Consider the following 15352-nt stretch of genomic DNA (forward strand, 5'->3'; position numbering starts at 1 on the left):
CGACGTGGAATGCCCCATATATTGTGTATTGTATATGTCTAAGAGACAAGGAGAGAGAGAGAGAGATACATGTAACAAGTAACGAGGAACGCGAGATGCAGAATAATTCGCGATCAACGCTGAAACGCCGCAGTGTTTCAGAGGACCTTGCAAATTTCAATTTCTATGCAAAACCACGCGTCAATTCGCGAATCGTGTTCGTTACTACACACGCATTGCAATTCTCTACACGTGTTCTCAACACGGCCAGCATCGTACAGGCAAAAATAAATTTGCACGCAACCGGTGATCGATATAACGTTACATTTACACGTTTGAATTATACATAAAAAAATAAAAAAACCAAGATAAAATCACCACTTGAGAACTCCATTCAGCGATTAGGATACAAATAATCCACTTAGTATCAGATGTGCGTTAAAAAATTGTGCCTGCAATTTTCTGTGCAATTTTTTTTTTTTGCCATTTTGTTTACTTCTATTCGCGTTTTTAAATTTTCTGACGCTTGTTTCTTCTTTTCATGGTGTTTTATTTTTCATTTGCGTTTTTTTTTTTTATTCGCAGATACGAATTAATTTGCCTTTTCTTTTTATTCTTTAAGAATAAAATTCCGCAGACCATTTGAATTGTTACCAGTTGATAATACAAGGAAAAATAAATCGAGAGACATTTTGTAGTATAAAAATATTCAAGATACTCACCATTTTTCCACCACATCTTGGTGAGAATTTTCATATCCATTCAAAGTCCAAAGTGTTCGAGAATCTGTAACGAGAGTAGAAGCAATTTAAGAATGAGAAAATTTTTTTTCCTACTCTCTTACAAATTTTCATCTTTCATATTTTCAACTGTATAATATCGACAATAATTCTGACTGCGACGAAAATTTTCCCAGGAAACGTTACGTTATACAGAAATAAATTATTTATATGAGGTTGAAAAACAGGAGAGTAAAATTAAAAATTACAGCTTCCGGTTATACCTAACAGCGAAATTGGAAAATTGCCAGAACTCAATTTCGTTGAACCGATCGTGATATTATAATTCACATTAAATTCACACGCGTATAATTCAATTGATTATAAATAAGAGACGTGCTGAGATTCGTACGTGCGAAATAAATCGTTCATTGTTTCGGGGGGGAAATAAAAAAAATAAAAAAAAAATAAAAATTGATATCAACTGACGAGATAAAATAAAAAAAAAAAACGATTAGATGTAAGAAGAAAGAATCGTGAAAACGAGAAGACGAATATAAATTTCGAAGAGTCAAGGAGAATTAGAAGGATTAAGGATTAGAGAGATATTCCGAGGCTGGAAACGAAAATATATCTTCAAGAATCTATTCATCATTCTTATTTTATATATAAATGTATGTATATATATATCCTACACACCTCAGCTTGTAACAAAGGAAAGAAAAAATTCTTCTTATGCATGTCGTTGAAGCGCGAGTTGGTCGGGAAAAAAAGAGAAATGAGTTTAATTTTTATGTGATTCGTGTACGATGTGCAGGTATAATGAAAATGTCGTTAAATCTTGCGGGGTGAAACGATCGTTGTTCGAAATGAAAAAAAAAAAAAAAAAAAATAAACACAGCAAACGATTTTGGAAAACGAAGAGAAATGAAAGAGACTATAAATTTTATCACAACGTTAAGTAGTCGATTAAAATCAACGAAAATAAATATTCCCAGCTTTTGTCGCGTGTAATATTATCCCTGCGGCAAGAAGAATTTATCGAAAAATAATATTTTTCTACCAAACAAATCCTCTCGCGATAAGCAAAACGGGTAAAATTTTAATTTTACAGCTGTTTTTTTTTTTTTGTTTCTTTTTCTATCGGTGTAATAACAATAGTAATAATAATTAATATATCTAACGTATGTAGTACACATTATGGAGATAATTAATGATGACGATGATGATGATGATGAGAACGTAGTATAGAAAAACACGCTGACGTGTGGATAAAATTAAAGCAGAACGATCGGGTAAAACAGTGATAATAAAATTATACCGAACGTTATACCTACTATAATAATAATAATAATAATAATAATAATAATAATAATAATAATAATAATAATGTCGATTGTTGACACAGGTGGATGTTAATTTAAAAAAAAACCGGCAAACGTCGTATTGATCGAAGAAATGTGAAATTAAGAACAATAATGTCGTGGCAAAATCCAGTCAGAACGAAACTCGAAACCAAAACTCCACGACGACGGATTTAATATAAACGTTGTACACAAAATTGTATAATGTTCATTGATGTATGTATATTGTATATCACGCATAGTCTATCCAGCCAATGTTGGACCCTCCAAATCGAACGGAAAGACAGAATTAGGTTGAATTAACCATAAGTTCCTAACGCGTTAGAGTTAGTTCTCCACTCTTCTCTCTCTATGTCGCTTACATGCAGCGTTTACTTTTATACGATCGCCTCTCGTTCTACAAGTTCCGGATACAAGGATATACCGAAAGCTCGAGTAAAGCGCGGAAAGATTGATCCGCAAATCCGTACACGATGTAAGATCCGCGGAAATAAAATTTGAGATTTATCCGAAATTGAAAATAAAACAAAAAAATAAAAAGAATAAAATAAAAATATAAGAGGTATAGGAATAAAATTTGAGGAGGAAATATTGCAAGAATGACCAAACAAAAGTTACAATTATAAGAATGACCAAAAATAATCGATTATTTTTTTCCCAAATTAATCGAATTTTTGTTCCAAGACTGCGTACCAAAATTTATGAAATTTTTTGTTTCAAATCTACAGTTCGAAAAGTTATTAGAAATAATTCGATTTTTTTTTTTTTTTTTTTGAAGTTGATTAATCGATGCATCGATTAATTTTTAGCTCAGTGACCATCGAATTTGCAATAAATAAATGTAAATAAAAAAAAAAAAAAAAGAAAAAGAAAAAAGACAAACCGTACAGTTTACAATACAGGTAGGATAGATAGGAGAAATTAAGTATAGGATATATAAGGAAATAAAAATTTAACCGTGAATAAAATATGACAAGGAACGAATGGGGGATCTATCCGTGTGTCGGTGATGAAGGTGCCGACGTCACGTCGGTTAGCAGCTGCGAGAAATAAAGTATCAGGCCTTAAAACAGTGCCTACTTCTCGCCTCCGACAAGGAAGATACGGAGAGGAATATATACATATATATATATATATATATATATATATCTATATATACATATATGCGTAAGAGAGTCTGGCCGAGGAGTCTTGGCGCCTCGGAAGAGGGAAGATAAAATAAAAGTCTGGTTAGTCTATGAAATGCTGTTGTGTAGGAGAAGAAACGAGGAACGATCGGTGAAAAGAAAAAGAAAACACACAGAGAGAAAGAAGATGAAGAAATGGAAGAGGAAAGAGAAAAAGAAAAGCCGACCGAGCGGCTGTTCCGCTACGATTCTAACCCGTGGATTATACAGGCGAGAGAAAACGCCGTTTGGATATATAAAAATAGATTTAAGATGCACCGATTTAGATATATCCCTAACGAACCGTAGCGCCGTATTTTCTTTCTTTCCCAATTTTTACTTTTTTTTATTCCCTCTATCTCTTTCTTATTCTGTGTTTACAATACCGAAGAAGAAGAAGAATACGAGATTCGACCACTGCGGGGATTTTCCACTTAGAATATCTTTAAAAAGAAAAATATTAGTGCAGCTGTGAGACGGGCGGCCGATATTATAGAAAATTTCAATACACTTGCAAGATTTTTAAGTTTATTCGTTTCGATGAAATTTGTACGCGACAATCGACGAGTGATAGAGAAAAAATTCTGTTCATCGATTTTTGAAACTCGTTTGAGAAGAGTAAAAAAAAAAAAAAAAACATTGTTACCATTGTTTAATCACACCCCGTTTAATCATTCATCGGCAATACGTTTGTGTTATAATTGAATTGATGTTTGTCTATTTTTATGATTTTTTTTTTATCAAACTGAACAACCACAATTAAAAAGAAGTTTAATTTTTCTCGCGTTAATTTCAGAAAGAAATTTCATCTCTTTCACTGCGTGCAGAGAGCCGAGAATAGAATAATTCCCTTTGAAAGAAGCTTGTTTTAATGAAACGAAACACGATCGTTGACGCGACGAAATTATCAACATTGCACGATGCCAGCCGGATGATCGGTTGACAAACGTATGTCATTTGAGTGTACATATCGCGTATGTAACGTACCGGTTGTTGATCAACATCGCATACGTATAGCTGTATGTAAATATATATATGTTTGCACGAAAATTTATGTACCACGGTTTATAGAAGACTCTATTTATTAATTACATAATTTCCAACTGTTTAAATACAGTCTTTTGTTATACCATAGGGTAATTCACCCGATGTTTAAATATTATTGACAATATAGGGATAGTTACTTGGGGTAATAAAGGCAAACATTAACCGGAAACTACCTAGGTGTAATAATTTTTTCAACGAATAGACCGCCGCTTGGTTTATTTTATTTATTTACTTTTTTTTTCACCTCTATTCTTGAATCCTACTCGTTACAGCATTTATACTGGTGAAATTGACGAAACAGGCGAGAGGGAGAAAAAATTATCAATCGAAAATAACGATTTTCCATCGAACTAATTACACGAAAAATTGTCTGTCAATTTTCGATGCCGATGAAACGTAAAGCGAATTCAAAAGATCACAGCTACGCTAGAATTTAAACTCGTATCTAAATTACTCGATAAATAATTGATGTGCTAAAATGAACTAAATAATATCATAAAGCGATACATCGTCGTCGTGATGAAAAAAATTACAACGCATAAATGAGATGATTAAATATTGTAAGGGGTGAAAAAAAATATGTATTTGCAAGAATTGCGATCATTGAGTTTCATCGTGATATAAAAAATGAACAGATGAAAAACAAACGTGATAAAAATCTGCAGAGTTATTACAAGTGATGTCACACGTGGGAGACTATAATTTTGTTTATATTATAATCGCGTGAGTATTTTTCCATTTTGTAATCTAAATAATACAAATATTGACGCGAGCTTAAAACATTTACAACACAATAATTATAATTCGAAGATATTTTTCTTATTTGATACAGATAATGCACACAGACACTTACCTATATTATTTATATGTATACATATATGTGTAATACGATGTGTGAGAATGGATGTTGGTGACAAGCAGTCTACCCGTCTCGAAGGCCTGTTTAGTTTTGTGTAAATACACATAATACAGTACTCTATTTGAATAGGAGGCCATTACCGAGTTGAAATGTAGATAAGCTGAGCTATGTGTGATATGCATGGACATACACGTTGCAATTATACCCTATGAACCTTAACCCCGTGAGTTGATCGTGCGTTTTATCTCCGTAGACGTGTATAACGGAAGGAAAATAAAAAAATAATTAATAGACGAACGGGAAAACGGTTCGTCTTTTCATTAAATAACCAAGAAGGAGATGTAACTCGCAGACGTTAAATGACACCGCGCGTAGTTGGGAAGTGAAGGAAGCCGAGGGATGGAGCCGGTCAGTCTCACTTCGTCCGCTCAACCTCACGCCGTTCTTTATTCCGTAGCACTAATTGAGCGCGCGACTCTGCCGATTCTCTTGGCGGGATATATTACAGTTTGTTACATCAAAGTGAGAGGAAATCGCGGACTTGTGGTACTCAAAAAGAGTCGTTAGCACGTGGGTGATATTTCACGTGCCGAGAAAACGGCGCGTGTTTCAATTCGAGGACAACTATACGCGTGGTTAACGAAATAGTTGCAACTATAACGCGAATGAGCCGCGTGGTTCAATTTTAGGACAGTTATGTGAGTGGTTTACGAAATAGTTGTGACTATCGAGTGACAAACGCCTCGCGGTTCAATTTCAGGACAACTATTAAGCGTGATTAACCAAATAGTTGCAACTATCACACAGCTGTTAAGTGAATCAGCATATAATAGTGGTACCGAAATGGATAGGATACGTTGCAGAGTTAGAATTATAATCCAGTAATTCGTCTACCGAATTCTACCCGCAAAGTTGCTCTATATTATTGAGTGAGTAATGATTGTTTTAATTAGTGCGTAGTAGGTCTTTAGTTGACGTAAAGTTGAGTATTGCCGGGCATATACGTGGGAATAAAGGCAAGCGAGTGTTTTTATCATAAAGTTGCTTCGATTTAAGAACAACTGTACATGCATTAAAAAAAAATATAGTGGCAACTATTACCGAGTAATATAAAAATAGCGTTACTGAAACAAATCAGAGGCATTGTGAACAAAGAACACTCTTCTATAAGTATTTTACTAAATGCGGTTTTCAGAGGTGAATTTAAAAAAAATTTTGTACAATTTTGTTGGTGTTCAATAACTAATGCGAAGGCTGAGAAAAATTACACTAATTGCATAACCATACGACACGTGGTCGAAGCTTAATTGTGCAATCGATTGAAGAAAAATAATAAAGAACGAAAAATTGTGTTACTATTCCAACTATCCAAATTTGTCGACGGAAATATAATAGTATTATATACTATACATCGGATTAAAATATAATCAACTAAGTTTTCAATATAGTTACACCGTACTCTCAAGTTACCGTAACACTGTTTTCAAAGCAAATAGTACATGCATGTAAAGTGTATTTTGCAAAGAACGTGAAATCGAGCTGTTTATGGAGCGTGCGTAAATTTGCCACTGAATCGAATGATAGTGTCTACCATTTGTACGATAAGAAGTGGATCTTTTCGTCGTATCAGTTATCACGCACACGGTTATGGATCATTTGGCACCGAACTTTAAATTGAATTACGCATATACGCGGGTGTAAATTTCCGCAACTATACACGCTTATCTTAAATACGTAGTGCGGAACTTTGCTGTTCCCTTATTTTTCATCGATATCTTTATCTTTGTTTGTTTGTTTTTATTTTTTTTTTGCGATAAATGAGCAAACCTTCCTCATTAACGGTCAACCGCTGCGGGGTCGCAAAGCGGTTTTACGTCAGCTTCGATGAAAAAGTCAACCGCTACAATGCGACCGCAGAGAGTTAAATTTGCAACTCCGACAACTAAGCTATGCTTCAGGCTTTGTAAACGTCAATTTATATTATTCAGTATTAGTTTATACGCCGATATACAAAACTGGAATATTTTAGAAAATAAATAAATAAATAATCGAATACCATAAGTATAATTTTAATCTATTCGGAGTAACTTTGCCAAGGAGATTAATTACTGCACTATTGTCAATAGTTAACGACAACTTCAAAATCATCAGTATTTCACACCGCTGAAAAATGATATGGATCCTTTATAACATCTCGCGTTATAATTTTCCATAAAAAAAAAAAAAAAACAACAGAGGACACCGTGTTTTTTCCTCATGAATTCATCTGAATTTCACAATCGTTAGTGGAAATAATAAAATACTATACTTGTAACCAATTCAAACCAGCACCCAAACTATAAAACTAACGGACGCGAACGAAGCATACACGTATTGACGAACTATTCTCTCTTTCTACCCATTGTACGTATATACACGTTGTACAATCAACGAGCGTTTGTCTCAAATTTTTCCTGTTACCCGCAGCAGCTACGATTGACATCTATTGACCCCTCCATGTAGGTTGATTAGGAGCGAATCTCGCACTGCGTACTCTCGCCTACACGCGACAAAGAAAATTACTACAGAACCGACGTACCGATTCATATCAGAATATCTACTTCGATTTCACTCGTTCCCGTTCTTTTTTCGCATAATTAACTTCATCATTTTTTCCCAAACCGAATTATGTTTCAGTCAAAAATTCAGCTCTAATCCCGAATAGAGTCAAAACCGGGCCACGGTAAGAATAAAAAAAAGTAGGGAAAAAGTGGCTAATCATCGAACCTAAATACAGCCTCAGACACGACCTAGCGGTAAATAAAGTAGCGAAATATTGCGCATCGAGTGCGTGAGCGAGGCGGTGTGTATAAGTTCGCAAACGGTTTGCAACAGACAACCTCGTTGGCAATTTGCCAGAGAAAAACGTGTGTTAGAAGTAGTTTATACATAGGTAAGCAGCTACTACGACACGTGTAACGATACAACTCCACCACCACTACTGTTATTCTTTTCCCCCGTAGATATATATATATATATATACATGTGGCATGGTGTGGGGATTCCCCAAAGCCTTGCGTGACCACTTCTGGAGTCTGTATGTTAAACATGTTTGTATTTGAAATTTCACCCCATTTCTCTAAATCCGTCACATATTGTCCATTTGAAAAATAAAACAGACTTCGTTCATTTTTGTCGACTTTTTTTTTTTTCTACTTGATCATAGAGACACTAATTGTTACAGCGAAGAAAAAAAAATTAAGATATATACGGTAGACTGTATGAATAAAATCTACTGTTAGTTTTTTTTTTTTTTTTTAATTTAAGTCGTAAACATTGTTCGAAATGACGAAAAATAGATGCTGTACAAGTTTCAGCTCTTAATATTAATATTTAAGGTCAAAGGTCAAACAGAACTAAAATATTTTAATTACAATTAAATGGGAAATAGAAAATCGCGATGAGGCACCTGTGATTATTAATATCAAGAGCTAAAACTTGGACAGCATCTATTTTTCGTGATTTTGAACAATATTTACGACTTGAATATTGAAGAAAAAAAATGTAAATTTTTTTTACACAGTCTAATATACAGTTATTCATAAAAATGACGTAACCATTCATCCGAAAATTTTTAATACAGCCATTTTGTATGTATTACCAAAATTGTATCGGAATATCACTATTTTCAAAATTTATCGACAAAATTTTCATACTTGTAATGAAACATATGATATGATCGAATGTACACAAGCTTTTCCAAAACAATTTTTTTTATGTAATTATCGAACATATTTGTCACACGGTTAGGGTATGAAGATATATATACACATACGTGTACACGTACATGTACGTGTATATATGTATATGAGGACGCGATGGGTTCTTTGTTTGCACGGTCTGATGTGGACAGGTATAGAGAGATACCTTAATATCCAGACTTTCAACACCGCGTGCGGTAGTCTTGAGTCTCTCACCTGACAAGTCACCTTCGACGAATTCGCGGTATTTATACACTCCTCCGTATTACAATAATATCTGCGTGTGCATAGTTGGAACGGATCTGCAAAGCGTTGTAAAGGAAAATGAAAAAAAAAAAAAAGAAGAAACAGTTACAAAAGAAGGAATGGATTATAAAAATCCACATGCAAAATGGTTCTCACACAGGCGCGCACACGAGTGATTAAAAAGACAGGCCTGAAGAAACTCGAATAAAATTCGTTCGTCGCTGAGACTTGAAACTTTTTTTCAAACAATTTTGTTGAGTACAATCAGACAATTACTCCTCGTGCAAATAACGGTGATAAAAATACAAAAGGTATAAGATAACGTGCCAAAAAGCGTTATTCAATTGCAGAAATGGAAACCTGGATAAAAGACTGAGAAAATTCTCTGCACTCGAATTCATCGAAACGTTGTTCATCGTTGCGAGTGTCTATTATTTGAAAAATGGATCAAGACGTAGACTTTCCATAACATCTTTTCGATTCGTTAATCTTCGAGAACTATCGTGTGAGCAATTGATCATAGAAATGAGAAAAGTATCAAAGTTCCAGATGCTGGTATCATCATCGATTATCGTACCAGTCACTGGACTCTGTTCTCTAATTTGAGCTTTCGGTTTGATGGACTTAATTCCAAACTTGAACCAGCGCAGACAACCACTAACTAATCAGTTTGTATACTGATCGATGATATGTAGAAAAGCGAAAAGCTCGTCATTCGTGTTCCTACCAAAATTGGAAACAAACTCTGTGTCAAAGGGGTTGAATATCGACTTTAAGTCTCGCGGCTGTTCGAATGGGGTCAAGGGATCTCTGCGGTCGTTGGCAGTGGGTCATGGATCCGCATAAGGTCCCCACGGAATCCGGGGATCCAGGAGTCCTTGGACAAGGACTAGTCTCGAGGTGGCTGAATTTGGAATTTTAGAGGTGTAAGCCTCCTCCGGAATGCGGAGAGCCGCGGATCGTGGTTGTGTGTATGATATTCCAGTTCTCACTCTCTCCTTTATCCGCTTCTTCATCTCCAGTCGTTGAAAGAAAGTGAGCGCCACGCACTACAGTCTTCTTCTTCTTCTTCTTGCTCTTCTTATGCCGATTCATCGCTCCTTCATCGACATCCGGGTCGCACCCTGAGCTGATCGTGACATTTCTTGAAGGGTTGGAACAGAGCTGGCAAAACCCCGTCTCCTAAAAGCTTTTCCAAAACCTGCGGCCTCGAATCTTTGTTTAAGATTCTTACGATTTTCTCGCTGGTAACAAGGGTTGGGAAGAAAATTGGAATTGGAAAAATAGTAAACGCGCAGCGTTATGAACAGCTGCAGTTATACTCGGAGGCATTTTGTACGCGTCATTTAACGCTACTGCGTTCTTACAACGCCACGACACGGCACGAGGAAAGATAAGATTCCGGAACGACGGTGAATCATTGCGACATTGCGATTTGTTTTTCATCTTTAATAACTTCTATGTAGCTCATAGCCACCAGGTAAAAATGCGATACAGTATGATTGTCATGTTATACGTTACAATGCGACGCATTTCTACGCGATTAGTATCGTTCACAGTCAAGTTCATCATTGTTTGAACATTACAGAATCGTGAGTGTGTCCAATACACGACACAGATTTGCGATTAGAAAGATACTCACCAGTTGCAATCGGTGATCGTTAGTCATTCGGAAGGGGTAGAGACTAAAGGTACACACTGCAGTCCAGCCGGTTGTCCGAGAACCTGGAAAAGTAAAAGTAATACATAGTACAATCCAAACGCTATAAGTGGTTTCGTAAAAGTGAAACGAGTGTCAGATCTATATCCGATTCAACATTATTTTTATGATAAAAATAGTCAATTTCGCGATTCGTGATGCTTCATCGTTGTACAAAAATGGTTGAGTCGAATGCGTTTCACTAGATGTTGAATTATTGCATTCACATAACGTATCGTATAAGCTCGGCAGTCTTGAGACACCGAACGGTCGGCCGTGAAGAAAGTTTAGCCTTCGAGAAGGCGAAGAGGTTGCATATCGGTATGGAATACATGAAGTACACAACGAGAATGTGGAAGTAGGTATCGTTACATATACCTATCAGCACACAACTTGCGACAACTACGATGAGTTAAATGTTGATTGCGAAACGGAGCGTAGCACTAACGTAAAGAGAACGACCAGAGAGGAGGAACCTGCTGCGAACCGTTAAAATTCAAATTTATTATGTACACAGACCGAAGCGAAGCAGAAGAAGAAGAAGAAGAAGAAGAAGAAACCTGGTGGTTGTTAATGTCATATTGCCTGGCAGAATTGGACAAACTCTAACATATCATTTATTTGCACGCCCGTCTGACAAGCTCAAACAAACTACACTGTCGATAAATTCCCACAGCTGTTTAAAATCCCGATGATAATTATTCTTCGCAGCTTTTGCGCGTATATAATGTATTTTTGGTACGCGCTACGTTTCCGAAAGATTAACGTCTCACCTCATTAATATAACTCTTTGTACAACCGGCCGATCGGTATCAATTCGTTCGTTGTCAAATAAATGTGAACTTATTCTTTTTGAGAGAGGAAAAAGTAAAAAAATTGCGCAGTTACATCAATTCTATTAATATACTTCAAAGTTGGTGGAACCTCTGACGTCAATTTTAATTCTAAACGTAAATTAACGTACAATTCTTGGCGCCAAAGAACGGAGAGAGAGAAAAATAATTTCAGACTAAAAAACGGATTGGATCGTTAGGTAGATTTCACTAGAAGTTTAATACATCCTGATTGTTAATGAATTTGACAGGATCAGAGTTAAAAAAAATTCAACCCAGTACAAAGACAAGAAGCACGCCTTTCATCAGTTTCTACCATTTTCAATGTCAGTTCACACATGTCCCGGTAGATTCTTGTCGAAAAAATATCAGGTAGAAAAGATAAAAGAATATAGTTATGCATGGAACGACAAGATGATCGCGAGTTCTGATGAATTTGACACGAACGAGGTATACCAGGTAACCACAACTCGCAGACTCGGTGAGTGAAGAAAGGTATGCCTCTTTACGTTCTTCTAACAAAGTCGGTCGTAAAGTCCCATAAGACATGCTGACACTGTAAGCATAGACACAGTGCCCCGTGACCCTCGGAACGAACCGCAATCGACGGAGCAAGAAGACACTATAGGTGCATACTAGACTGCAACTATAAGGTGCCGGCTCAGCATGATGGGTAAAGATAGAATTGCCCAGGTTTTCCTTATACAGCAGTACCAAGTATTAACTGTAAATCGTGGTATACAGACCGTACGATGGTTCTACCCCACTCTGGCATTAGACATGTATACATACTTAATTATGCTAATCATACAACGGACGGAAGTAGCTATAGACGTTGTGCGCGTACAACGCGATACGGACTTGTATGAATGGATCCATGAATGAATGGATGGACGAGTGAATGGATATACTTATATCGAGCCTTTCTCGAAATACACATAGAAAAATCCCATCAGTTGAAATGGATGCAATGTTTGTTTTCTTGCCTCGCGACTCAGAATTTTCGAGGCTTGATGTAAATGACGACCGCAGAGTGCCCGATTTTGGGTCATTAGTATTCTGGACTCGCTCTGTACGGAGAGGGTCTTTCGAAAGATAACGCGAGCAAATAACTCCGGGCTTATTTTCTATCCCGAATTACTTCTACAGGATGATTCAGAATTGATGGAATATTTATCTCCATGTATAAGAATTGTCGAATTCAAATGTTGAACGAAAATTTCAAATTGGAGTTTAAGAAAGACTTTTAGAAAAATGCGTTCCGCGTTAAAAATTTGATGGCTGAATTACGTGACTCACGGATTATTTCTGTTGAGACACAAATAGGGCAATATTTTTCAGTCCTATCTGAATCTGAATCATCCAGTAAGATGAGCCGCCTTTGGAATAACTGTTTGTCCCTTGGGATGGGTCATTGGGTTCAAGGGCTGAGTCACTTACGAGTCGGAGAGGATAATACGGACACAACGATAATCCGAGTAGAGAGAAAAAAAAAGATAGACAGACTTCGAACAAACCTTTCCTTTTGCAAGACATTACATTCCGCACTTATAATCCAGTATTCATATAACCTGCACAGCATTAACAACGTTTTTCTCTTTCTGATACCAGGTAGACTCGATGATCGAGTGTTGGGAGTTATCCAGACTGCATCTGGCCACCGGAATAAATATCAAAGGATAAATATCGTCGACGGAGAAGCGGTCCCAGTGTCAAAAGATGAGGTACTGCTGGTTCAAAGTCGCCTTCAGCGCCCTGATTGGGCTCTCAACGTATTTTTGCAACGCGGCGCCGACTGATTTCGCAGTCCCGGTAGCCAAGGACTCGACGTATTCGCATCCTGCGCGGACCCTGGACACGGACCAGGGTCTGGGTCAGCCGATTGACATGGCATGGGAGGCCTGGATAGTGACTGACAAGAAGCTGACGGAGGACGGTTCGAACTTTGAATCGTCGACGGTTCCACGACGAATCACCAGTAAGAGTGTCTTCATCACTCCGTCGCTGAACAAAACGTGTACCGATGGTTACCGCTTGAAAAGTGACATGACGTGTGTTCCGGAGACCATCACTTTCAACTCCAAGGGACACTTCCAGAACTTCGTTCTCACACGCCTGAACCGTACATTCGCGAATTCCTCCGCAGTCACTGAATTGAAGGTGTATGGTCCTGTTCAGGTATGATATAGCGACACTTTCTCGACAACGAATATCTCGAATATCGGTCATCAAATCTGACACGTCGGATGCATATTGTAACACACTTCGACACCTTGTATCATTGATCGAATCGTTGAACCGATCATTGACGCGACATTGGTTTTTTTTTTATCGACTAAATCTTAGTTCTGGTTCGCCCTGCACGCGACAATAGCTGCTAAATCCGGCGACACCGATATACCGAATCGAGTGCAACATCGATAACCAGTAAAGTAAAAGTCGACGCCCGATCACGTAGTTAGACAGTGAAGTAAAAGGTTGGCCAGGTTTCACTGTCTACCAAAGTGACGCGGAAACGATCATCGTTCATCGTCGTAGACGCAGTGCATGCAGGGGTCAAAGAATTTCATGGATCAAGCTTCGTCGTCGCTGCACCAGTAGAGTAGCTAAAAATGGCGTGCTTTTTTTAGGTAGGCATACCGCTTAGCAAAGAAGGCAACAGTCCACCCCCATCGTCGAGTGAGAAGCCGGAACGCGATGAGGATCCGATCGAGATCGCGGTCGTCGAAGAGGTCCAGGAGGACAAGAAGTCGGGGATCGAAACGGAGGCGGGATTGACTGTCTATCTGATTGGAAACAGGACAAAGAGTTCCAACTTTTCGGGGGCTTTGGAAGAGCAAGGAACTCGCGACGAGCCATCCTTTGCTGATTTCATCAAGAATGGTAGTCATGCTTTCGCCGAGGTGACGAACTACCAGATTCCCATTGACCTTCGAAACATTCTAAACGCTTCCAAGCGCGGCGAATACAAGGAGAGTTATGAATCGGGGAAAAACGTCACGACTAACGATACCGAGACGGTTGTGCTGCTTCTCGCACCGGCCAGAGTGACCTTGACACCCGAAGAACCAACGACGACGACATTTTCCAATGACGAGAGTTTCCTCGGGAATCAGGAAAATGACGCGGTCAACTCGACGGCCAGCCACGGGGTACCGGTCAAAATTGATGGACCGGATTCTCCGTACGTATTTTTAATTGTATGTTCTTCACCATTTCTATCTTCCTACGTTCAGAATTCTTCACCATCTTCTCGAATCAAGAGTTGTTGCTGCGATTTGAGACGAAGCGGCATATTGGGTATACAGAAACCTGACCGAGAACCCAGACCTTCGTAATCGCGATTTACATCCAGCTCTATCAGATATCTTAATAATTATTATCATTTGTACGGTGATTGGGATCGGTTATGACTTTCGCGATAATACTCCGATCAGATCCTCACTAGGTGGCGTCGACTGGAGTTCTTTGAAAATAAATGTTGAGATTTTGTTTCACGAACCAGTGTTTAGCTCATCGTCAGATTTGGCAGCCTAGTTGGATCCTGATCGCGTAAATGAATCAAGATAAAAAGCGTTTCTTCGAAGCGGTAAAAGTAACGGTCGTTTGGTGTACTTATACATAGGTACGTGCATAAATTAGACCGAGATCCAGCATTACGTGGATTAGCATGCGTGCAGGGCCTGGCGGAACGAACTAA

General features: G+C 37.8%; 1 protein-coding gene across 4 annotated transcripts in view; it reads left to right on the plus strand.

The window, feature by feature from the left end:
* LOC124186698 overlaps positions 1 to 15352 on the plus strand; it is a 33770-nt gene that overhangs the window by 15485 nt on the left and 2933 nt on the right. The window contains exons 1-3 of one of the 4 annotated variants that reach the window (XM_046578593.1): positions 4978 to 4998; positions 13264 to 13830; positions 14283 to 14836. In XM_046578593.1, coding sequence (XP_046434549.1) covers positions 13372 to 13830; positions 14283 to 14836 — 1013 coding nt within the window. In that variant the 5' untranslated portion in view covers positions 4978 to 4998; positions 13264 to 13371. Of the gene's footprint in view, positions 1 to 4977; positions 4999 to 5288; positions 6064 to 10775; positions 10860 to 13263; positions 13831 to 14282; positions 14837 to 15352 lie in introns of those variants that run through there. The other 3 variants (XM_046578590.1, XM_046578592.1, XM_046578591.1) reach the window with 3 other exon arrangements.

This window comes from Neodiprion fabricii, chromosome 7 (assembly GCF_021155785.1).
Source record: "Neodiprion fabricii isolate iyNeoFabr1 chromosome 7, iyNeoFabr1.1, whole genome shotgun sequence".
NCBI lineage: Eukaryota > Metazoa > Arthropoda > Insecta > Hymenoptera > Diprionidae > Neodiprion > Neodiprion fabricii.